The following is a 26,465-nucleotide window of genomic DNA, read 5'->3' as shown; positions in this document are numbered from 1 at the left end:
CTGAATGCATTAATGGATGTATCAAAAAAACAAAAGGGAGGAGGTAAGAGGGTATCCCAGAGGGGCCTGTCCTCCTACTTATAAATACATTTGCAAACAAAATAGAGCCCAACTCCGTATACAGCTTAATATCTCCTACAGATAACAAAAGCACATTGCTTTTTGATGTATAACCCACACACACCGGGGTTCCCCTTCCTGGCATGCTTCATCATGGGGTCCATCCCATTCTGTTCCAGAACGGGGCGAGCTACCATCAGTGGAAGAGAAGGGAGCACCAGGTGGTTATTACCATGCAATAATATGATAGGAGTAGATGGGGTTGGGTAAATCTAAAAATACCTGCCTGATAGGAAACTAGTTTTATTATCACCTCCAAGTAGTATGGTTAACATACAGGAAGCTGCACAGAAAATAGTGGTTGTAATTGCCCCAGTTTATGTCTGGTCAACATGTTTCAAGCCACTCTTGCCCATGGCTTTCTTCAGGACCAAGGATCTAACTTCCTGATTACCATTACTAATAAACAGGGTGCACTGACCGCATGGTGGAGACACTGTAACCACTCTACATGCTTAGAACATAATAATCCACCTACTTGGTAGAAGGATATCTATACATGTAAAAATATTGGGAACTGCCTATACTCCTATTTTGCTGAATTTGTTTTTGTTGGTCTTAGGATTCTGCACACTTTACCACTGCTAATCAGTACTATAGTACTTGCGCTCTCTCCTTTAAACATGGTGAAATTGGCTTACACCCAACTGCACATTTAATTTACTTGTATGGCCCTTGTAAAGTGGTACTACTGTTACCCAGGGCCTGTCAATTAAATGCTACTAGTAAACCTACAGCACTGATTGAGCCACTGATGTAAGTAGCCTTTTAAAAAATGTCCCAGCCTGCCACTCCAGTCTACGTGTGCAGTTTTAAACTGCCATTTAGACCTGGCAAAATAAACCTTTTGCCAGGCATAAATCGTCCCATTTAATAAATGTAAGCCACCCCTAGGCAGGCTCTAAACAGCCCGTAAGGGCAGGGAGCATTGTATTTCAAAAGTTAAGACATGTATTTTTAAGTTTTACATGTCCCTGTAGTGAAAAACTCCTACATTCCTTTTTCACTACTGCAAAGCCTAACTGTCACATAGGGTAACGTGGGGGTACTTTATTACATTTGACAAATGATAAAATTTGATTGGGAGCAGGTTGGAATATTATGTTTGGTGTCCGAAGAAATGTAATCCTCTTTAGTAGAAAAATCTGATTTTAAGTCACAATTCTGAAAATGCAATTTTAGAAAATTGGCATGTTCTTGTCCTAACCCTTTGTGCCTGACAGTATCACTATAGAGGGTCTGCTAGGTGGCAGGGTGGGTCATTCTATGGGGTGGCAGGGCTGTTACCTACCAGGTTTGCACTTCAAAGGCACTAGTACAGCTCACACACAAATTACTTCACACCAGCCTGTTGTGTCCTCAGAGAATGGGACCAGGACAGGAAGCAGGAAATTTCAAACAATTTTGAGGAGGTGGAGGGGGGAAACTCCTATAGCTTCTCTCATTGAAAAGGGGGGGGGGAGGTTTAAAAATAGGGCCCTCTGGCCCACTCTTCAGTACACTCCTAGGCCCATGAATACTACTATAGAAGGAGTCTTCTACTCCTTGATGCCTGCTCTGTTGTCTGAGAAGGGATACTAGACCTGCAACCTTAAACCCAGGGTTCCAAGGGTCACCCAACTGACTTAATCTGAACTACAGGTACACAACAAGCTTAGAGGCCCCTCTGCAACTGCCCAGCTGACCTGCTGCAACTGGACCTGTCTGGACCTTCCGGAGCTCTGTTGGAGAGAGTTTCTGATCCTCAAGAGGTGCCTCCTGGGTCCTGGATCCTCTGTGTGGAATTGGTTGAGCTTCTCTTTGAAGGAAAAAAGAAATCCTGAAGTTTTGGGCTCCTTGCGACAGGGTTCTTTTAAGTCAAGATATTGCAGCTAGCCAATGCAAAGCTCTGGTGAACCGCCATGGATGACTGGCAGTGCACGATCTGCATTTTTCACTACAGCATCTACAGCCCATGCTGACTGCCAACGTGGATTTCCTGCAATGATCGTCTCTGATTCCCAACAGGATCTTCGTGTTACAGTGACGACTGTCTACGATGCCTGGCCTGCTTTTCGCACTACAGCAATGACCATCCATGAAGCTCTGCCTCCGCCCTGCGGCCTACTCACTACGAATGGAACTCTTCACACTGAACTTTAAAAGATAACTTTTTCAGCAAGACTGACATGGTCCCTGTATCCAGGCCACGCTCCATCGTGGTCGACCTAATCTTGTTACTTTTAGGAGCTATACCTACCGTAAATATTTAAAACTGCATAACTCCGGTTCCATTGATTGTATTTTTGTTGCTCTAGTGTCAAAGTTTACTCTATTTTTCTAAATTGGGGTGGGATTTGTCTTGGGTTGTGTTTTCACTTTATTAATGTTTGAGCGCTGCATAAATACTTCATACACTGCCTTTAAGTTAAGCCTGAATGCTTTTGTGCCAAGGTACCAGAAGGTTAGGCACAGGTACATTTTGTGACTATAGTGGTTCACCCAGACAAGGCTTGTGGCTGTTGCCTGGGTATTGCCACCCCCCACCAACCAAGTCACTATCTTACACAAATAACCTATGCAAAAAAAGTGTCAGCGAAGAGTAAAACCAGAACTGTGCATTAATGAAGGGGCAATTATTATGCAATATATAGTGTAAGGATGATTTTTTAACCCTGTTTTCATTAGCAAAGGCTGTATCTTCAGAACAGTGCTTGCCTCCTTCGCCTGAATAAATAATAAAAAGTCAATTTAACTTACAAATCCAACATTTTTATTTCAGAATTACAATCGATGGTGTTCTTGTAATACGCCAGATGCTTCTTTTAACCTTTAACAGTAAAGAAAACAATTAATTCCATCATAACAAATGAACAACATTTTTCCCAAAGAAGAATAAAAATGAAAAATAAAAACAAACATCCCTTTATGGGAGAGGAAAACGAGAATGTGATAACGCACACTCCTAAAGCATACCAACAAATATCAAAATGTGGCTGAATACATGATTTTGCTATAGTGAAACACATAGAGGATTTGATGTAAAGATATAAACTTCTCTCAAGAGACCATAGTAAATCTAGGCATATTTCTAAAGTGTGTAACTATCAAACTGACAACATTAAGTAACAGGTTTGTGATTATCTCACCAGAACTAAAATGCTAAACTCAATGTGGTGGGCACGTTTCTAAACATATTTAGTATTTATTAGTGCTCATCTCCCCGAAGGTGAAATGTTATTTAAATTGTTAAAAGTGAATATGTTAACATGGTTGATGAACGACTTTCTCAGCCAGACTAACACGTAAAGCATAATAAACTGTTCTCTCCTATCACAAAGATAATACTTCTTCGGGAGCAATGAATTATTTGGCCTGTTACACTAGGAATATTGATTAAACATCCCTGACAGTACTCCTGGGCAGTTCAAATCATCTTAAACTCGAATCAGCAAAACTTCTGGATAATACGATGAAACCTCGAGCATATTGGCTGTTCATATTCATGGTGATCCAACACTGCCTCTGCCTTAATTTCACAATTTTCTTTTTACGTTATCGTGTTTGGGAAGGCAGCCTTGGGGTTTGCATTAATTTGAATGCTCCTCTATTTAAAATTCAAAGTCCCAGTTGTTTTTAGGCAATTTGATGCCTACTAAATGCCCTAATTTGGGGACTGCTGAATAGTTCGAATCTAAACTACAGCACTGGGGGTTCTGCTGAGTAAAAATGTGTGTAGGTCTGGTTCACGGTGCGATAATTTAACCTACAATAGTCCCCAAAAGCAACCCACAATAGTCCCACACGGTAACAATGAGCCACATGAAAAGTAATACCGAAAGACTGAATTTGCATAAAATGTATGTGTAATTTCATTTTGGGGATTTTAAATCACTTGGGCAATCGGCTTAGCAGCGCCCGATTTACTCCAGTACTATGTAATTATGAAACATAGTTCTGATGATGTTGATTGAATGTGTCAAAGCACCAGGTATTCATACAAAACTTCACCACTCACTGTCACTCCTATGTAAATATTAATTAGAAATGTTTGATTTGCCAATGTTCCACTTCTAATACTTATGTCCGGCAATTTCCTCCTCTGAAAACTTATTTTAACAGGGCTTACGTATACTTTATTAAACCATATTTTCACTCTGCTTGTATGATGTATTCCTGAAATAGTATTACTTACAAAAGATCAAAAACAATGTAAACCCTATTTTTTCCTCAACTCCATCGAACAGTCTTGTATCTGTAAATAGTGAGCTGCAGTGACCGTGAAAAAGGTGTTTGTTTATGTTGCTATATAAGAGATGGTGACGCCTACAAGTGACAACAAGCAAACAACACGCGTACCACCAGAGATGATCTCAAACTGAGTACAAGCAGATAATCACAACTACTAAGCTGAAAAACAAGACACCTGCCAAACACTACATTAACATGAACTAATGTTCACATACAAAAAACAGTAGGTTCCTTTATTTATCTATTCCTCATTTCCCCCAACACCTCAGAATGGTTCTGTAGGTACTTCAAAAAATCTTATTATAGAAAGACTTACACATTAGTTTCAAACTTTAAAGAGGATTTAAAACACTCTAAATGTACCCAAAAGTACTTTGTTCCAAAGATCATATGATGAACATCTTCAAACCAAAGGACTTTTATGCTGCTAGTCTCCCTCGTTTCCTAGGTCTACCCCTTTGTCCTGTAGCTTTTCTCCGCAGGCCCCTTCTTTCTCTGGCAGGAGCTTCTGTTTCTGCCTCCTCTGAGCTGCTTTCGACAACCTTCTCCACTGTGGACTCTTCAGACTGCTCATCTGACTGGCTCTTGTGCCCATCGATATGGTGCTGGAAAGAAACATCTTTAAGTTCAACAAGAACGACAGAACCTTGCCTGAGACCCTCATAGGCCTCAAGACTCTCAAATGCACCATGTAGTGACACCTGAAGCGTATCTTGCTTTAGAGGAACCACGTCAGGTGGGGCATCAGGCACAGTGCACTCTTTCAGTGCTTCACCTTCCATGGCCTTGGAGTTTGGAAGCCCATTGTCAGAAGGTTCTTCACACTGCAGCACAGCATCAGCATCCGTGCTTTCAAGGGCTGTTTTGTCTTCAGGGACCTTTATGTCATTGGCCACGTTTTCATCTGTCTTCAAACTGGTGTGATCTGGGCAGGAGATTTCCATATCTGTTTCGCTTATCGCCTAGAAAAGGTAAGGACAGTTACAATGTGCTCCACTTCCGCACACACAATAAAGCTGTGGTACTGATTGGTTATGTGGCTAGATAGCCCCAGGAACAATCAAGATCCTATTAGAAAATAATTGTTCCACCGTCGTTCAAGTGAAACAAAGCTTTTGTTGTTGTTCCTAGCATACAATTACTCTTCAACTGACCTACAAGCATTATCCATTTGAACCATATGACATCAGTCATAACAAAGCTGCGCTGTTCTCAAGCTATATGAGCATACCTTTATTAGGCATTTCTTTAAAAAGTATGTCATTTTTTATTTCATTTTAAATAATTTACAATTGAAATAACAGTATCAGTCAAGTAGTAACCATAAGAAAGGCAACTGCAAGTGATTAAGAGTTTATGAAAGAGTACGGTTGAGAGAGTACGTTTCTGAGACGAAGGATAATACAGAAAAAAACACCATGAAGTAGAGGTGCATGCTACCCGGCACCTAGCATCTTTCCCCTAACTTGAGACGTGCACTGGTGTAGCAGAGTGCTCCACCATGGCTCACCTCTAAACTGTCATCACTCTTCACACCATATTTTATCAATTAATCTCACACTTGTTGCTGCAACTCACTTTCATTCCCTCACTCGTCGCACCATCCAAACATGTCCTGATGGTACCATATACTGGAGGAATCATGCTGTCACCACTTCAGAGACATTTATTGCTTACTGCAGAGAAGGCTCCAAAGACTGACTCCTGTCTTTCACTGGCAATAGTATTTCCAAAAAGTGTTTTCACAGTTATTCATTTGAGAGTTTTATAAAATGACCACATTAGCTGAACCGGTTGCTCTAAAGACATTACACATGTCACCACCAACTCATGCATCCGATGCTTTTACTGGGATGCTGGCGATAAAACTCCCGGCATTTGATAATAACTAACCATCACATTAAATGATCTTAGATCAACATCTTAGATCAACAAATCATCATAGATCAACAACTCATCGTCAATCTTGTTCGTCTAAATCACCAAACCCAACGCTTTCCCTTGGCCAACCCAACAAGAGATACTCTGTAAACAAACTAAAAGTAGAATCCCACTTTGGGCATCCCTCTATTTCTTCTCGGAAACACAGGCTTTGGAAGAAAACACTATGGGGCAGATTTACAGAAAAGTGGCACTGCGAAGTGCTGCGTCAAAATTTGCAGCGCCGCACATTGTTAGAAATACAGGCACGCCCATATTTCCCTTTGCGCCGATGCTAAATTTAGCTGCCAGCCCCAGCGCAGGCATCCTTGCATCATAGTGGATTGATTGTTTATGAGCAGGAAGGTGTCCCTTTCTGCACATAAACAATCTACAATGTCGATTTGGCACTTCTCTGTTTGCTGCAGAATGCAGCACACATAGTAGTACGAAATTGTCATTTTTAAATGATTGTTTATGTACAGTAAGGGATACCTTCCTGCACATAAACAATCATTCATGGCCTTTTGCTCTTTCTATGTGTGCTGCAGAATGCAGCACACATGGAAAGAGCAAAAAAACAAGGAGGAATAAAAGTATTCTTTGTCATTGGCCATGCTAACACCACCCCTGGGGTGGCTTTAGTTTTTTGCGCTGCTACAGATTCACGCCTTCTAGTAAATCTGGGGCAGCGACAAAAGCAATGGGTCTTACGGTGGAATGCCCACTGCAACACCCACTGCACGCTCCTCTGACGCAGGAAAACTGCGTCGGAGGGGCCCACATTTACAAGGTGGCGTTAAGCCACAAAAAATGGTTTAGCGCCAGCTTGTAAATGTGGTGCACTGCACAGGGTCACCAGAACGTCACTAAAATTTACGCTCCGTGGCGCTAGGGCCTTGTAAATCTGGCCCTATATTTTTCAGGGTCTGGCATACAGCTAGTTACCAATTTTTAGCAGTTCTTTAAAATACACATCATGTAGTGTTTGCACTGGAACACAAGAAGGGATATTATACATCTAAAAAGTATACTCAATACTACACATTATTTATTATAACATAAATGCATTCCATATGTGCACCATTACCACGACCATTACACCTATCATGAATACCATCATCAATACCACGACCCTCAATGTTACCAACACTACCATTACTAATACCACCATTATTAGCAACACCATTACCAGCACCACCACTACCGTGAAAACAATTACTACATTCACAACCACCAGTTATCAACATTATCACAACCACTATTAACACCACAACCATTACTTCCAAAACTAACACCATTATCACCATCAGAGAAAGAGAGAGAGGGTTTGTGTGCTCTATCCATACAACAAGCACAGGCAAACCCAAAAGGTTTGGCTTATAACTGACAATGCAAATTAGACACTGGTTTTGACCATCTTAGTTTCTATATGCTGGAACCCCAGACTTACTTTGCATCATTGAAGCCTTACTGTTTATATCCTGTAGACAAACAATCACCAAATATAGCCTGCTTTACAACTGGGGGGTACTTACCTGGAACTGAACACACATGTTCCCTTAAAGTAGATGAGCACTAAATAGTCTTACTATTTGAGGTGCACACCACCCATTACAGAAAGACTGGCAAAGCTAGACAATCTAGTCCACTGAGGGGGCTTCCTATGGAAATCCGAAAACTAAACAATCTGTTAAAATAATGATCGGCTGGAGGGAACTGAAACAACTTCCTAAGACCTGCTGGAATGTGTGTGGGGCGACGTTAGGGTTTAAGGGAACCACTTCCAACCCTGAAGAGGTGGGCACCATACACAGCAGAGACATTTCCACTTGGCAATCCAATAGAAGAGCCAAGACGGTGGCAAAGTAGGGAGACACTGCAGCAATTCTTTGTCTAGCCATTATCATTCAGTGGTAAATGTGTGAGGCACCTTTAACTATAACTTGTGCCCTAAGATAACTATAACTCGCTCCCTCGCCATGCAGTTTTTTCCTCAAAAAGTTTACCACAAATGTTACATTGATATTAGCAAAGATGCTATCAAAGATGTCATGAGTGCTGTCATTTGTCAGGTAATTAGCAGTGCATGGTGAGGGCACAAGTTATACTTACCTTAGGGCACAAGTTATACTTTAGTTAACTGTAACTATAACAGGGGAATTTCTATGTTTGTACATTTTAAATGTGAGCCTAACTATAATCTATGTTTGTACATTTGAAATGTGAGCCTAACTATAACCTTTGTTTTTTTAAGTGAATTTCACTGTTTTGTTAAATTTTATTTCCTACCTATAACATCCTTGTAACCTTTGTTTTTTCAGTGAATTTCTATGGTTTTCTTAACGTAAAGTCATTTTAATTACTATACGTTAACCCAACCATCGTCGAGTATGCCCTTTGGCCATGTGCAGCGGAGGTTGCCCGCTGGGCCTGGCCTATGGCCAGGCGCTGCGGCCAACCGCTATATCCACCCAAACCCAAGTGGCCCACAGCCTGGCCTATGGCCAGGCCCTGCAGCTAAACCCCAATAACCCACCATCCCCGAGCCATGCATGGCCTTCGGCAGTGCGTAGCAGGGGCTGGCTGCAGTGCCCTGCAGTCAACCCAGTTTAAGGGCCAAACCCAGTGCCACACATGGCCAAAGGGGTTTGGAGCTTAAAGGCGGTAACATTAAATATATATTTAGGGGGGCTGCTCTGGTCCCCCTGGGCTCCGTTGACCGCCCCCTCCCGAGCTACATAATAAAAAAACTTAGGGGTGGGGCCGCACAGACTAACCCCCCCCCCCCCCAAGTACCTCCCCGGGACAACAGTACAAAAATCTATATGGGGAGCCGCATGTACCACCTTCCTGGGCTTCAGATTAAAAAAAATAGGGGGCCCCACAAACCCCACCCCCATGTCCCTGGGACCACCACCTTCCTGGGCCAACATTTAAAAAATATATGGGAGGGCTGTATGGACCCCCTGTGCCTGGGGACCACCACCTCCTTGGGGCTACATTTTACAACTATTGCGGGGGGACCACCTCTCAGGGCCTAATATATATTTTATATATATATATATATATATATATATATATATATATATATATAAATAATATTTATAAGGGGGGACCCACAAGGACTCCCCAGGGACCACCACCTCTCTGGGGCCAAATACTTTTTCCAAAACGGAGGGGGACAAATACTTTTTCCAAAACGGAGGGGGGCAATGTTGCCTCCCCTCTCCCTAGGCCAATTCCCAAAATGGCTGCCAACCTTCCTTGCTGAAGTGATGGCAGCCAATCAGATATCAGTCCAGGGAGAGATGGCTCTGCGTTCCTAGATATCTGTATTTTTTTACCTTTAATTTCTCCAAATCTACTCAATGGATTTACACCAAATCCGCGTAACAAGATCTAGCTTCCTGTCAAATTTGGTGTAATTTTGTTTAGCTGTGTGGGCTATAGAAGTGTCTAAAGACCCTATGAAAAAATGAATGAGGAAAACACATTTTAGGACCCACCCTCCCCTTTTTATCAGCCCCTGCTTGACGGATCAGCCCGAAACTTTCAAGACAGTAGCTAAACCGACTGAAGTATAAATTTTGAAAATTTCTTAAAGATTCATCAACCGGGGCCAGATTATTGGCAAAACAAAAAATGCTCTTCCTATGGAAAATAGGACACAAATTTAAGGATGGCCTTGCGCCATCTAACCTCACATAAGTGTTGTTTTTCTGAAGCTAATTTGGCGTTACATTGCCAAAAATGCCACTCCATATCTGCAAAGTGGCACAATGCACTCATTACGCCACTTTGCAATCCTTTGCGCCACATTATGCATGCGCCATACATAATGTATGCAAAGGGGGCGTTCCGGCGCAAGGAGGTCCACAAAAATGTTGCAATTAAATCTACAAGATTTCATTGCGCCAGTTTTGACGTCATTTTGTAACGCCTGCTAAAAGCAGTTGTTAAAAGGACGCACCCATTGGAATCAATGGGCCTCTTTACACTTTGCTCAACTAGCGTCAGAATATTTTATGGTAGTGGAGCAAAGCGCCACAATATTGTCAAACATTTTGACGCTATTGTTCCTAATACCCCCATGGTGCACCGTGGCATTAGGAGGGTGCAGGGTGGTGCTAGAAAAGTGGCTTTTCACGATGTGATGCACCACTTTTCTTAAATTTGAGCCTAGGTCCTAACTATAACTACCTACTTGCGACCAGCCTGTGTGCACTATGCACACTGTGCATGTTCTGTGAGTACTGAGCAAAGAGCATTTGTCTCTGTCTTGTGAGTAGACTGCACAGGGCACAGCGGCTGGCTTTGTCGTTTGCTTACTGCATACATGGCCAGTCTCCTTTCCTTATGTTCTCCTCTCAGCAGGCTGTGGCCAATGGCTCTGCATTGTGAACACTTGTTTACACATTATGACGCACAGTCTGGTTTAACCTGTGTGTATTGTGCACAGGTGTAAACCTAGTGCCATGCCTTAGTCACAGCACATTCGATGTTGTTTCTACAGGTCTGACCTGTGCCATGTGCTTGCTATGCAGAATGTGCAAACTGCACACAGACTACATGCCAAAGCGCGTACGTACTGTTCACATGACATGCCATATGGACATGGTCTAAACATAGTAACACACGGTCCAGCCTTCAGCTGTACCCTGTGTAAACGCCTTTTGTGAGAAGTGCAAAAACACACACATGCCTGCCAAAAAATGAATGTGTGGTACCAAAAAATGAATTTATCCTTGTGCAACGTAACTGGTGCTCATGTAAAGTGCTTCAATGCTTTCGGGTCGAGTTCACACTCTATAAAACCGCAAAGAAAATATCCATGTGGGTTAGATAAGACCCCTGTGACATGCACAGTTTCAAATAGCTAGCTCCCGGATGCAGAGAATCAGTTTCTTGACAACACAAAAGGCAAGGCTATTTCAAAACTTGCCTAGACCTAACCCTTTGAATCTGCAGTCAGATCTATGAACCTGCAATAAAAGATGGTAATTTGCTCCACCAAAAAAGGTTAATTCTCCGGCACTGGCCCTTGTATTAAGAGACCATGCTCCATCATACAGGGATCAGTAAAAATGCATTGAGCTCCTACAGACTCATCACACTTCTTAACTCAATTTTACAATGTTAAATATATGTTTCTCTTTGTTTCGCACATACAATGGTCTCAAAAGGCACATTCTTCTTGCTTCAAAGGTTAGAGGTATTTCATTCCAAACATTTTGGTGTTGTGACCTGATTCATCATGAATAACTCTGTACTTTCCTGCAGCCTGATCAGTGTTTGTAGATCACATCTCTTTACATTACAGGCATTAGATAAAGAAAATCCAATTCTTATAATTTTTTTTGATAAACTATTTTTATTAGTTTTAATAGAACAGCATAAAGAAAAAAACGTCATAGGTCACAAGTATCATTAGTACAGTAGGAGAACGAACTGCTTCCAGATCATAACAAACTGGTGCACATACAGGGACTATCGCAGGTCGAATACACTACGCACATCCACCCTGTGGTAAAGCAATGTCCACTACCACATCTACCCCAGTCCCCATCCAGTTCCCACACACCTTTGCGTACTTAGCAGGGCAGCCCCTTGCTTCGTAAGCCAGCTGCTCTTGCTGTATGCACCAGTCCACCCCTCGTCGCCACATCGTGATCGCGGGGCCGTCTCCAACTTCCAGTTTGCTGCAATGTCTCTCTTGGTGACCAAACAGGCCGTCTCCAAAAATGCCCGATGCGCCCTGCTGGAGCCCACCCCCTCGAGCACACCAAGTAGAATAGGCAGTGGAGCGACCTCGACCTCCACCTGTATAACTTCTGAAATCTGTTGCCACCGCCCGCCAGTAGGGGGCTATATGGGGACAAGTCCACACCATGTGAAAAAAATCTGCACTGGAGCTTGCACAACGAGGACACTCCCCCTGAGGCCAGAGGCCTGCTCCATGCAACCTATCTGGTGTAAAGTATGCTGTATTGATAAAGTAGGCCTGCACCCCTCGGAGACGGGAGGACATGGTCAGCGACCGCGGGGCCATCAACGCGTCCCTCCAATCCCCATCTTCCATCGAACCCACCCACCGCTCCCATTGTTCTCGAAGCTTATCAAGCGTTGGGCTGTGTTAGTGACTAGCGAGCGGTAGATCCTCAACACCCCTCCCTTACCCAGAGCGCCCATCATGATCTTGGCCTCTACAGGGCTGAATTCTGGGAGAATCGTCCCTGCCTGAATGTGCGTCTGCAAGGCATGTCTGAGTTGCAGATACTTGTGAAACTGGGACTGGTTAAGCTTGAACTGTTGCTGAAGGTCCTGGAAGGACCGCATGTGGGAGCCCGCCCAGACGTCCCCCAAATGGGAGATGCCTATAAGGTCCCATTTATGGAACCCCCATAGCGCTGAGACCTCCCCCAGCCACACTCCCTGCCACAGCGGTGTCTGTTGAGTGAGAAGGCGCCACCACCCCGTCGCCCGCTGCGCAGCTCCCAACTCCGTCAGCACCACTCTAGTCACTTCCAGAACACTACGTGGAAGGGGGTCATCGTACAGCATCACCAGCAGAGCAGGAAAGCCCATCATCGAGAGCTCCAGCTGATACGCAGGATCCGACCAACGCCCTCCCAGCCAATCATGAATTATCAATAGATGCATCGCTAGATAGTAGAGGTAGAGGTTGGACATTTCCAATCCCCCCTCGTAGACATCCCCTCGACAAGTACGAAGAGCTACTTGGGGCGCGAGCCATGCCAGAGGAAATGATGTACAGCCGCCTCCGTCTCCCTGAACCGCCGCCAGGGAATACAGTAGGGAAAGTTCTGAAGTATGTAAAGGAACCGGGGAAGCACCATCATTTTATATAGCTCGATCCAGCAAAGAATGTTGAGAGGTAGTGAACTCCAACGCTGGAGGTCCTCTCTGACCCTACGAACTAAAGGCATCACATTAAGAGACCACGCCAAGTCAGGCAAGAGTGCTATGTGCACGCCAAGATACCGGAAGCTATTTTGCCTGATGGGAATAGTCTACTGCCAATTATAGCAGTCCCTGGCAGGGCTCAGTGGAACCAGGAGAGATTTACTGGGATTAACTACCAGACCTGACGCCTCGGCGAACAGTCCCAAGAAGTGCAGCACCCGGGGCACACTGCTAGCCGGGTTCGCCAAGAACATCATCAGCGTACAACGCAATGCGGTCTCCCCCCCCTGGGGCCTAGCCCACCCCTGAATCAGGGGATCTTCCCGTATCAGCTTCGCCACAACTCCATAGCAGTCGGGAGACCACCACATATCGCCCCTGCGGATCCAACTGGGAAGTAGCCACCACAATGGGTAAAGAATGGTGCAGTAAGATGGCCACCCCGCGAACCCCTGGAAAAACCAGCGTGGGAGACTCTGTCGTATCCTCCTCTCATCAGCATGGGGCATCGAGTACCAATCAGGTGGGTCTCCTGAAGTAAAACCACAGATGGAGCAATTCAACAGAGGGTACAAAACACCGCTGATCATTTGATCTTATCCAGGAGCCCATTTACGTTCCAGGATAGAACGCGCCTGGCCGACTCTGACATAGGTAAGGGATCGGTAATAGTGTGTACTGTGTGCCCCTCTGACGTTTCCTCTGTGACCCGTGGAACCAACTCTGAAGAGTGTAACCCAGACTCAACCACAACAAAGTACATATGAACAACCCCCAACTCCTTCCCAACTGCCCCCTCCCCATACTTCCACCTCAGAAGCATTTGTCGCACCAACCTGCAAGTGTCTATGATAGGTGTGGAGTGGTGAACCCCTCCATTTAGTCGGAGATCTGCAATGCGACCGTCCCCGTGCCCCGCGTCGAAGGGGGAACACTCGCTCAGTCTCTCCCAAATATACAAAGTGCACACAGGTCAGCATCAGGAGTGCCAGGGAGATTGGCTCAGGTGCTCCCTCTCCACATCTGGAGCCCCTCTCTTTTCCTCAGGGACATCTGGCGCGGTCTCCCCACCGGAGCGAGTCAGGTCCGGTCGCACGTCCTCCAATGAACTGCCGCAGAGGCCGCTTCTTCACCTCCGACGTGACCGGGTGCACCTGCGGCTCCTCCGCACCCAGGGGGGCAGTCGACCCAATCGCCGGACAGCCACCCCCTGGCTGAGGGGGACTCCCCCTGTTCACACGGTGCTCCTCCGTGAGCCATTCCCATGCAGCCTCTGGCGACTCGAAGAAAAAGGACTTCTCGGCCATCAGGACCATGAGGCGCGCCGGAAAGAGGAGCATGTATGTCAATTGCATTGCCAGCAGCTTCTGCTTGACTCCTTCATACGAGCAGCGCTTGGCCTGCACCTCCCGGGTGTAGTCTGGGGATACCAGGATCCTGTGATTGTCCCAGCAGAGGTCTGGCCCTCACCTCCCGAAGAACAGCATCCCGGTCTTTGAAGCTAAGGAATCTTGCAATCATCGGCCGATGGGGCCCTGTGGGCACGCTCAATGGCGAACCCGCGGTACAGCCGCTGGTCCGGGACCCACAACCGGATCCAATGGTCCAGAAAGTCGACCACGGAGGTCGCCTCTACACCCTCCAGGAATCCCACGAAGCGCAGGTTTTTGCGTCTGGAGCGCTTTTCAGCATCCTCAGCCCTATGGTGCAGTTCACTTGTGTGATTCTGTAGCTGAGCGAGTTTAGCTTTGAGTTCTGCAATCTCATCCTCAGCCTGGAACACCCGATCCTCGACTTCTTTGATGCAGCCCACAGCCTTCCAAAGGTCTTGCTGCAAAGGCCACATCCTCCCTCACCTCACCGACCTTGGTTTCAACAGCCAGCTGCAAGGATTGGATGGATCGTGTTCACCCCCTCCGCCACTGGGTCCTCTGGTCCCGGCTCTCCTGTCTCTCGAGAGGCTGCCTGTCTGGCAAATTGGTCAATGCGCTGCTGCGACGCTGGAGGCTGCTTGCTTGTTTTGTCCTTCCCCATGGCGGATATTGAATCAGGACTAAGGGGACGCCACCAGCTCCTTCCACTGACTCAGTCAGTCAAGGGGCCCCCCAGGATCCCCAGCAGGTCACTCCAGACCTTGGATAACACCTCCAGGCAGATGAGCGGGCCCCTTCGACTCCGGCAGCCCCGGCTCCACTCCATCTCTGTCGCACACGGATCCCAAGCCTAGGCCTGCTCACGCTCAACCTCTAGCCGGGACTCACTGGTTGCCTCCAGCTCTTCCTTCTGTTCGGCCTGCTTTGCAGTCTACGCACCTCGCTGGAGCCCGGCCACCTCACCATAGGTCACTCGGCCTCCCGCAAGCCTCAGTCTCTGGCTTCCGGCTCCCTCCAGGCCACCGCGACTGCACGCGATCCTGGCACCCACGGGGGTGGTGGGGGAAGGCGGGGGGAACGAAAGTGAGTCAGGGTCTGCCGGTCTACCCTCAGCAGCCCACCAGTGCCTCTCTCAGAGCGCCCTCAGCCCCTTCAGTCCATCATAGTCGCCCCCCCCGGGCCAGCCACCTCCTCCGTGGCACCAATTGCCGCCTGTCACGTCAGCTCCATCCCCAGCGGGGCCCACTGCGGTCACTGCCAGTCCTGGGGTGGCACCGTTCTCCTGCCGTGCCACAGGCCTCTCTTCTTGCCCTGGGCCGCGGCACGGGCCCCCAGCCGCAGCCCCAAGGGCCAACGCAGCGCTCCTCCTCCTCACCTCAGGACGGGGTGAAGTCTCAGGCCCCCGTCACCGTCGGGCTCTGTTATCCAACTCCAGGCTGCAGCGCGGCCACAGCTTGCGACTCCTAGGGCCGGGACGCCTCCATTTTAGATTACCGCGGCAAAGTCTCAGAGCGGGGCCAGCAGCGCCCCAGTCCTGGGCGCCCTTCCGCCCGTCACCAGCTCCCTCCTCCGGGTCGATCCTCTGCCGTCGTCCACAGTCCGGGGGGGCACCGGGACCGCCCCCTGCCTCACCGGTCTCTCACCAGGCCCCGGCGCAGACCAAAGACCGCAGCCCCAAGGGCCGCGGCACCGCTCCCTTTCCTTACCGCAGGACGCAGCAAGGGCTCCAGCGTGGCGGGCGATGCCCCTAAATCTGGGCGCGCCCTCGCTGGTGCCGCGGATTACCTTCCGCAGCTGCCAAGGCCCCTCGCCATCACCCCGCACTCCCTCGCATGCTGGAGCCCCGTTTGGGGCAGAATAGGCACGGGGACAGCGGGGCTTGATAAGGCGGATGACGGAGGGGTCCGGAGCACTCTTAGAGTGCGACCGCCATCTTAACGCCCTTAACTACACCTCACCAATTCTTATTATTAAAGCTTATAACTAAAATATATTAATAGTGGGTGAGTATGTTTTTATGTTATGCCCATATATATTTCTCAGGAAATTATCCATCTGAAATGATCAATCTGAGCAAAATGCCAGTTTCTAGACATTTCTGAAACAGCTTTAGAGTTGCAATGGAACATAGCTTAAGGGGAAATGTTTCTCACAGGGAATCTGCTTCAACAAAAAAAGACAATACCACCTGATGGAATCTTGGAGCAGTGAAAATGTTGAAAGAAGAACAAGGCAAACGCTTTCGGATATGTAAGGAGGACTATATCAGCAAATGAATAATGGGGTACAAAGGTTGATGTATGCCATCTTATGGATTGGTGTCATTACAGGTGCAAAGTACCTTAAAAGATTACTCTCCTGAACAGAGAACGAGGGCAGGCATAGGAATACTGAACTGTTCCTGTAACCGGCTTGGCTGCCTGGTTCTGCAGAGTCTGAGTATGCTTTAGAAGGTAATCAGGCAGGCCGAGGGGAACATAGTTTGCAACATCTAAATGCAAGTCAATAATGACAGCAGCTGCCAGTTGTTTCGCCTTCTCATTGAGAAAAGGCTAATTTTTTCATGAGCAGGATGAAACAATGCTGAAATATGAGCAACCTTGGTTAAACTGGAATCAAATTAGACTCTCATGTTGGTAACTTGGGACTGGAAGTCTTCCAATGTTCTTGGGCCAGGAAGATTCCAGCCAAAGGTCAGATCTCCCAATTATCACCATGTCCTCTGGTTTATCTGCATCAGGTTTTAGTCACTAACTCCCAATCTATCCCAAACTACTTCCATATTGAACTCATGCCTTGCCAGGCTTGCACAGCCAACAGAGAATCTTCTCCCTGCCTGATAATGAGCTGGGCATCATTGGTATACATGAAGAGGATCAAGTGAAGGGGGGTGAGGTTAGCCAGAGGACTAACAAACAGTTTCAGGAGGTGGGGTTTAAGGTCAAACCTTCGGGACTCTAACAATCAATGGGTCAAGGCAAAGCCATATAGGAAGACCACTGAGAATGTCAAGTGAGGAAAGACTAGAACCAGTCACGCACTGTGCTGGTGATAATCTCTGCTCCCAATCGATCCAATAGGATGGCACAATAGGCAGGTGTCAGATGTAGCTGCCAGTTCTAATAAAATCAGTGTGCTGACACTGCCAGAATCAGTTGCCACTTGAGCCACTGAAGAGTAACTAAGGGTGAACATCAACTCAGTACTGTGATAGGTGGTAATCCAGCCTGTACTGGACTTTAGATGTCAGCTGTCTGCACAAAGCCGTTTAGCAAGCTAGCCTTCCAGAAGATTGGCAGCTGGAGGCAGATCTAAAATTACTCCTCATCGAAAAGTCAGTTTCTGATTTTGTACAGGAGTAATCACTGCATATTTAAAAGGCTTAGGAACAAAACCTGAGATGATAGAAGAATTGAGTAATGATCCTAATGGTTCCTGCTTTTCGGACAATACAAGGTTTAGAGTGGCTACATGGGTGGGATCATTAGGAGAGCCTAACTTGAGGCTAGGTGGCTATGGAACTCCTTAAAGAAAGGAAAAACAGGCATTTGTCACATGGTTACATGTCTCGTATCTTTCAAAGATCTAAGAAAACTGTTATCAACAATAGTTTTCTTGATGGTAGTAATTTCCTGAACAAAATATTTTTGTCTGCACAATACAGAACTCCAAAGACATTGGAACACAGGAACTGAACATATGGGAGTTAGTTAATTATCTTTTAAAAATACATTTTATTAAAATGTTGAGCAGTAGAGATTCTGGATAAATACAACACTTTTCTGTACTTCTACAAAGTGTTTTCTAACTATTTAGGATGAATTTATAGATGAGCTGCAAAGTGGAGTCTTAGAAGTGGCACCAAAGACGTTCTGTCTTCCAAACATTGTTTTTTTAAACTATTTTATTGGCATTTCAATATAAATAATAAATCAAATACAAGATAACGATTGCACAGCTTGGGCTGTCAATTCAAAGGGGAATAATAATATTTTTACACACAAGTGGGCGAGCCCTTTGGTCAATTTTTATTCAGCGTGTGTTCTTGGGTTTGCTTTTAGTCCTGCAGGTCGAGCGATTGTATTTCTGTACTGTACCTCAGCTAATACTGGGTACCCTGCACCACTAAATAACAATAAAGAATTATTGAAACAAAAAAGAGTTCACAATCCTAATCAAAAGATTCCTCACATGCCTCCACAGTATTCCATTCACAATCTCCATAGTTTTGGTGTTTCCATAGACAGACCCTGGCCTCACAAACTTTTGCTTCCAAGCTTCTACCCTGTTCCATCCCTATTTTCGATTCAGAAAGTCCTGGAGCCTCTACAGCTCTATAGTTTTGAGATACAGCTATTTCTGCCCTAACTAGATGTTGGCTGATGAATGCTTGCTCACTTGTATTAACCTGTAGTTCATCTACAGTGTTCAGGAAGGCCATCTGATGAGGTGTAAATTACTGGTCAAGAGAACCTGGGCCTCCCCATTTCAAAACATTTGGATGAGCCCATAGCCCCAGAACCTATTTATAAAATAGCCTTCCTCTGTCTGGCATATTTGACAAGTCACTGACGCATGTCAACTCGTGCCATAGTTGACTTCTACTCTAGTATATTCAATGTAAATTATTAAATTGCATTAGGCAACATCTGATTGATATAGCAATCTTCCTGAGGACATACGGGTTGTTCTGCTAGTGCCCATCATCTAGGCCACCGAGATCTGCTTCCTATGCAGTCCCTAATAGTCCAAACATATCATGTAAATATATAATCAAGGTCTTATATAACTTATAAATCATTTTATCGGGTAGTTTATCCGAAGTAAGCATAGCCTCCAAAAGTTTAGTTTCCGGTAACATGTGCAGTTGGGTTTTAGGGCGTCCCGCTGTTTTAACCCCTGCCAACTTTCCCACAGGAGAAAGTGGCAAGAGGCACTAAGTGGAAAAGGTTTCTTTAAAGTGTGTCTAAAAGTACGGTGATAACTCCCATCCCAGGCCTGTGATTCAGCTTTTTGCAATGTGCATTCCCAAACATTTAACCCCTTATAATCTACCTTTAGGTGAGACTCGACATCCAGTCCTCAATGCCATTTACCCTTTGGAAATGGAACACTATATTTTGTCCAATTTACCTGGAGCCCACAGTATATCCAAAACTTGTTTTGGATTTGCTCCAAAAATAGGTCTCACTAGTTTGTTTTAAGTGGACACGAAGATTACTCATATATAGTGATAAGCAGTTCTGCGAACCTAAATTCCACTTACAACTTGTGAGCCCTTTGTGCAGAACTCCTCTATGTCTTCAACCACCAATACAAGATGTAAAGGTAAGAGTGGGCAACCCAATGATGAAATGTTTTGAGAGTGCACCTTTTCTGTTGGTTCTTTTATACAGCAGGCGCACATTTGTAATAAACATTGGGCTAGTTTCAAATTGGTTGGGATGGTAAATAGGTATCCTCAGACTAAGTTGGTAAATACTTTTTCGAAGCCAATTAAAGTAATTGCCAGAGGATCATTAAGTCTATTAGCTAAGGCCAGAGCAATATGCAAGTGTTGAATATTGTGGTGCATAGACCAATGTGGCATGAAACCATTTTTTCACACTGGATAAGGGATTGTACTACCTTAACTTTAAGGATCCTAATTAGCTTACTCTACTCAACATTGGTGGAAACTGGATAGTACAACTCTTATCTGTAAGCCATAAATCTAGGTTCTGTTTTGCACTAAAGAACTAGTTACTTAATTTTGGCAATGCTCTTTCTAGCAGAGACTCTATTTAGATTCCACCCCTTGTGAATATTAACCAGGCATCAGACTGGATCACGAAATTAATCAGCAGTACCACTGTGCACCAGTAGATTGCTTCATGCGGCTGTGCACTAACAGCATTCTGCTTCGGAATGACAAGTCTATATAGGCACAACTCCTGTGTGCTGTCAGTTGCTTTCAAGACTGTCCATGCCCCCAGACGTAGAGCCTCAAAAGCATATTTGTAGACCTTTGTGCAGATTCCTATACTTGGGCCCTTAATAATGGATAGAGTCCAATTACAGAACAGGGAAGGTGGAAGGCTTGGAGGGGACTCTGAGGCTAGATAGAGTCTCTACCAGAAAGACCGTTACACAAGTTAAGTAAATTGCTCTTTTAGCTATAGATTCCTCACCTTTTGAATGTTTACCAAAGCAGTGTCTAACTGCAGGTTTGTTGTGACTGGACTGAAACCAGAAAGCCTTGTTGAACCATGTGGGCAAAATGCCCTTCTTGACGGACCTGACTTTCTAGGCAACAGTGCTTTGTGAACTTATGTGGATATTCTACGTGCTAGCCCAATGGTGGCAGCTACTGCCCTGGTAGAATGAGCAAGCAGTCTTTCTGGAGGCTGCTTTTGAGATAATGCATAGCAGATATGAATGCAGAGCACAATCCAGTGGAAGATGGTACTCTTCTGCACAGCCTTTCCTTTTTCGCTCAAGCAAACCCCACAAACAGCTGATCTTCCACCCGTTGTTCTTTGGTCCAATCTAGGTAGAAGCTCAGTGCTCTCTTTGGGTCCAAGCGATAGAGTCTCGTCCTCCTAAGATGGATGAGGCACAGCAAAGAACATCGGCAGGGTGATATTTTGACCAATGTGGAACAGCGACACAACTTTTAACAGAAGGGATGCCCGAGTCCCCAGAACCAGTTTGATCATAAAGAGGGTGGTTACGGCAGGTTGACACAGCCTGAAACACACTCATGTGACGCACTGATGTTATGGAGATGAGGACCACTGTCTAGCGGGTGAGGAGTCGCAAGAAACAGCTGTGAAGCGGCTCAAATGGAGGACCAAGTTATGGTCTCACTGTGGCATGATGAAGAGAGAGTGATGAAACACATTATAACCCTTTCGAAAATCTCAAAACAACAGGAGACATAAACAAAGAGGACTGATCTGGCATCCGCAGAGCCGAAATGTATCCTTTAACTGTGCCTAGGGTAAGGCCGGTAAGGCCTTGCCGGGCTAAGGACAATATAAACAATAACACATCAGATAACTTGGCCTGCAGTGGGTCAATCTGCTGAGAATCACACCAAGCCACAAATTTGTCCTGATTGGTGTCTACAGATTTAGTCAAGTGACGCTGTCAATATGCATAAAGGTGGAGATTGCAGAGGCCCAGGTGCAGAACCCGGCTCTCCAGCTGCAACAGTAGGTCAGCCTGTTCGGAGGACAGATGATCAAGCCCAGGAGCTCTGGATACCATACTCTCCTTGCCCTATCCAGAGTGACTAGAATGACTTGTGCATGGTCAGCCCTGATCTTCTTGAGAACTCGGGACAGGAGTACTATTGGTGGAAAGGCATACACGATTTTGAATTCCACCCCAGTTGACCGACCGTGTTCCAGAGCAAGTGGCGCCTGGGAAACTCCAGTGCTGACATTGCGTGTTAGTGAACCGATCCAGCTGAGGTTCTACCTATTCTCGGAAGAGACCCTGCGCCACCTCGCATTCAATGATCCTGCCAGGTTGTTCGCCACCGAGAAAATTCCTTGGTGGCTAAGAGCGGTCTGTCTTGTCCCCAGACAGATGAATACCATCGGAACAGCATGTTTGTAAGTGATGACTAGATATTGCCTGAAAACCTGGTGGACTGCAGCAGCAATACGTGGCGTCATATGGCAACATGGATGTGGATGGCCCAGTCTGATGGAACAGGTGATGTCCAAGCCACAACGAATCCTGAACCTTCCAGCATCCTGGCTGTTCTGAATGACTTAGGCAAGGGCAGGTCAGAGATTTTCTGGCTACTTGTGCCACCGAGTCCCAAAGAGTGTGGGACTAACGCCCGAGCAGGCAGCTGGCATTCACTGTCTTGAGCCCCAAGCTGGCAAATGAAAATACTTGTCTGCCAATTGTTTCAAAATGCTTTGACTCTGGGGGAATAGCTGGGAATGTGTTGGGATTATTGTTATGTGCAGACACTTGATTCACCAAACTTTCTGAGGGATGCTGAAAGAGAAAAGCTGGATTGCCCGGGGTAGGGCGCCGGCATTGTGGAATCGGGCATTTGTCTTGTGGGCCAGAGCAAGATTTGGCCCATGCCCCCAATAAGGTACCAGTTATGGCCTTGATTCATGGCAGGAGTGGCTCAGATGATCTTTTCCACAGCTGCAGAATGTCTGTCAATACGTTAGTCTTTACCATCAAGATAGGAAGCTGGAGGGCAAAAACCTCAGTTGCCCTACGTATTATTATGGCTAAGAAGCGTACTCCTCCATGGCTGGTCCAGGAGATGAGAGAAGGCCCATTTAATTGGAAATATCGAAACAACTAGTCTGCTGAAAGGCATCATACCAACTGTCATCTTCATAGGGCTGAGCAAACTCATCACCTGCGTCATAATCACTATACAAGTCCATGGCAAAAACTGAATGAAGACTGTGTTGTCTTCCCTGTGAAAGTGGCAGAGCAAGAGGAGAAAGCAGTGCCTCAACTGTTGCCAGCTCAGTTTCTGAGTTGTACAGTACTATGGGAAGCTACTCATCCGGCATCAATAGATTTGGTGTTATTGTCAAAGTCCCAGGGACCGACGTGGACATGGTAACGATGATGGGCATCTGGACTGGAGCCAGGGGCATTGTAACAGACTCAGAGGGTCCAGCTGGCACCGAAGGCGAACTAGCCTGCGGTATTCTATCTGGAGTACCTCTTGGATCCTTGGGGCTTGAAGACGCGACAAAGGGAGTCGGCTAGGATCCAAAGAGCCAGAGCATGGCTGTGTGGAACTCTTTAATCTGTTGCTTGGTGGCAGATGGCCCTGGAAACGCAGGTTGTCCCAGAACCGGTTGTGGGATTGACCCTGAAATTGGCTAACTCCAGGAGTGAGATCTGGATCCAAGGCGCTGCCCCGCTCCTGCTCAGGTGCATGCGAGTGGCAAGAGGGGACTGGCTTTACTAATCCACTCAGCTATCCACATGAAATACAGATCTGTTCTTTGCAGCAGGGATACTAACCCTGTGTGCTACTTTATGGTGCGTCAACTGCCACTAGACAAAATTCCATCTCTCTCCAGCAGGAACATTATTCACTTGATTTACCTTGACAATTATATTGCTGCCAGAATACTAGATGTACAAGGAACTATGCAGCAGGTGCTTTTAAATTGTAAGATATTGCTCAATCCCCTCCTCCACCCAGTAAGGGCAGTGCCCCCTTTCTGGTCAGCTCTCACATGTGGTTGCACCGCACTAAAGCCGGCCCTACGTGACCAAACCTTGGACTTGGACAAGTTTTGATGTGCGGTAGATGGTCTTCAGGTTCATAAACATGCAGTCACTGCAGACCTTGGAGAAATGGTTGACCCCAGAAAGCACTTGCACACAAAATGCAGATCTGTCACAGACATTTGCTTGAAACAGTCCCTTCAGGGTTTAGAACTTGCTGTTTTAGAGGGAGACATACTTTGCACACTGTAGAATTTTGAAAAATGTCAAGGTAAAGTGTCTCTAAGAGACAAAAGGACGCTCAGGCTCTGCATTAGGAGGCACAAAAAGAAAGGAACTGACACCAGTGAACAGGAGTGTTACTTATATAGCCTACGATATCATTTCTGGAGTGGCACAGTGTTGGTGCAGAGCCTTACGGTGCAACCAACCAGCACTCAGAGGTACTGTTGAAAAGTTTCCACATATAACCTGATGCTGGAGAATAATCAGAAGGTGAGGAATCTATAGCTAGAAATCTCTTTAAAAACAGGGAGTCCCATTGTAACATACCGTCCAATCCAGATATAATGTACATCTTGATTAAACGAGGGAAGAGGAGTTCCGCTTGGGGTTCGCACTGCTACTTTGCCAGTTACAGCACATACTCTCGGGGGTTTGCATCCTGATCCACAAGAGCCTCACCTCTGCATGCTCCTCATACTACTCAGATGGATAGGGTAGATTTCTCATGGTCGCAGGTACAATCCCGGGCCTAAAGGTACTGCTTGTAAATGTTTATGCACCAAACACTGACTCGCTTGACTTCTTTTAGGACTTACAAGCCCACATGGACGGCTTTGAAGCGGATCATGTACTCATGGGAGGCGACTTTAACAGTGTACTAGACCCCTCAGTAGACACCACTGCCACAGTCCCTATCACTAACCTGCGCTCTCATCGACGCCTGCAAAACATATTCCTTACAAGATGTATGGCGCAGCCATAATATTGACACAAGGGCATACACATTTCATTTGGCACCCCACGGTTCCTGTCACTCATAGATTACTGGCTCTTGTCTGGTCCAACTACTCTACTGATTGCTGCCGTAAAGAACCTCAGCAGCATGCTATCTGGCCACTCCCCAGTATTGATCGCACTTAACATTCCTGTGCAGGGGGGATGTTGCATGGTCCTGGCATTTCCCTGATCTGGCGTGGTACGATACAGTCTTCAGATCGGAGCTGAGGGAGGCCATGATCGATTACTTCAAGAATAATGAGGGCTCAGTGGGCTGCGTTCATGGCATACACTAGGGGCATTTGCATTTCTAAGCACTCTGGAATTCTGTGCGACATCAGGCAGGGTGGAGACGCAGCTGGCGGTGGTTGAGAGCGAGAAACTGAAGTCTGATGCTGAATGCCACCTTTGGGAAATGTAGTTTGCTTTTGGATGAGTTTCACGAACTGGCGGAAAGAGAGACACTCCATCTTGGGAAATATGCTAGGGCCCGCAGATATGGTGAGGGCGAGCACCGAGGGCATAAGCTGTCCCATTTACTTTGTCCATCATACTTGTCTGCATACCTGCTGGAGGTCAGGAGAGGGGATGGCACACATGCCGTGGGCTCCTCAGAGTTCCTGTCACAATTTTTAAACTATTACTCCTGATTCTATGCGGCCCCACCCACCCCTCCACACAAGAAGTTGCAGGCATATCTTGATGAAAAACAACTCGGGCTCAGTAAGCCTTTCACTGTAGATGAAATTATATAGGCCATAGATGCCATGGAGGGTATGCATGCCCCCGGATTGGATGGGTTCACAGGGGTATTTTTCAAAACGTATAAGGAACTTTTGGCAGCATGGCTTCTACTAGTATATACGGTGGTGGTCGACACTGCAGTACTCCCACAAACGCTGCGGGAAGCGGTCATCACTCTCCTGCCTAAATCTGGCAAGGACCCTCTGGAATGCGCTCTTTCGGGCCCCTCCTTTTTTTAAACTTTGATAACAAAGTTCTAGCAAAGCTGATAGCAATGCATCTGTCGCTACTTTTAGACCAAATTATTCCCCCAGCTGAATCAGGATTTGTATCACATTGATCCACTTCTCTTAACTTCCACACTGTCTTCTCAGTGTTGAACAGAGTGTCTCCCACTTCCCTGTCAGCCACAGCATTGCTGGATGCAGCGAAAGCCTTCGATTCCCTTGCTTGGCCATTCCTGCATGCCGCTCTGCGTAAGATTGGATTCCCACTGGGCTATACAACTTTGATCTCTCGTCTCTAATCGCAGCCCACCACTGCTATTCGGCTCAATGGCAAGTTATCTCCCTTCTTCCCCAATGAGGAGAGCACTTGCCAGGGATGCCCGCTCCCGCCCTTACTCTTTATAATAGCAATGGATCCATTGGTGCGCCACATGCAGGAGAAGGATATTCACAGAGGTTACAATTTAACAGCGGTCCGCTTCTCATATCACTATATGCGGAAGACATTTTATTGTTTGTGCATCACGCTGGAGACAATCTGAATCTTATATTGGACGAAATAGTCCGCTTTGGTGCATCATTGGGGTTACACATTAACTGGGGGAAATCAGAACTCTTGCCCCTTACTGATTCCACTGATCCCCTCATTCGGAATATCCATTAAAATGGTGTAATGACTCGACCAAATATCTTGGCGTTCATATTCATA

At 46.1% G+C, this 26,465-nt stretch overlaps 1 protein-coding gene across 4 annotated transcripts in view; it reads right to left on the bottom strand.

Annotated features, from left to right (window-relative positions):
* Positions 1–2,852: 2,852 nt before the first annotated feature.
* The window catches only part of FAM169A (family with sequence similarity 169 member A), a 352,302-nt gene continuing 328,689 nt past the window's right edge, over positions 2,853–26,465 (bottom strand). For all 4 annotated transcript variants that reach the window (XM_069223847.1, XM_069223831.1, XM_069223821.1 and 1 more), the window contains one exon: positions 2,853–5,312. In XM_069223847.1, coding sequence (XP_069079948.1) covers positions 4,770–5,312 — 543 coding nt within the window. In that variant the 3' untranslated portion in view covers positions 2,853–4,769. The remainder of the gene's footprint in view (positions 5,313–26,465) is intronic.

Source organism: Pleurodeles waltl, chromosome 1_1, assembly GCF_031143425.1.
Source record: "Pleurodeles waltl isolate 20211129_DDA chromosome 1_1, aPleWal1.hap1.20221129, whole genome shotgun sequence".
Classification (NCBI taxonomy): Eukaryota; Metazoa; Chordata; class Amphibia; order Caudata; family Salamandridae; genus Pleurodeles; species Pleurodeles waltl.
Note: the sequence above shows the minus strand (reverse complement) of the source record. Positions and strands in the feature narration are given on the sequence as shown.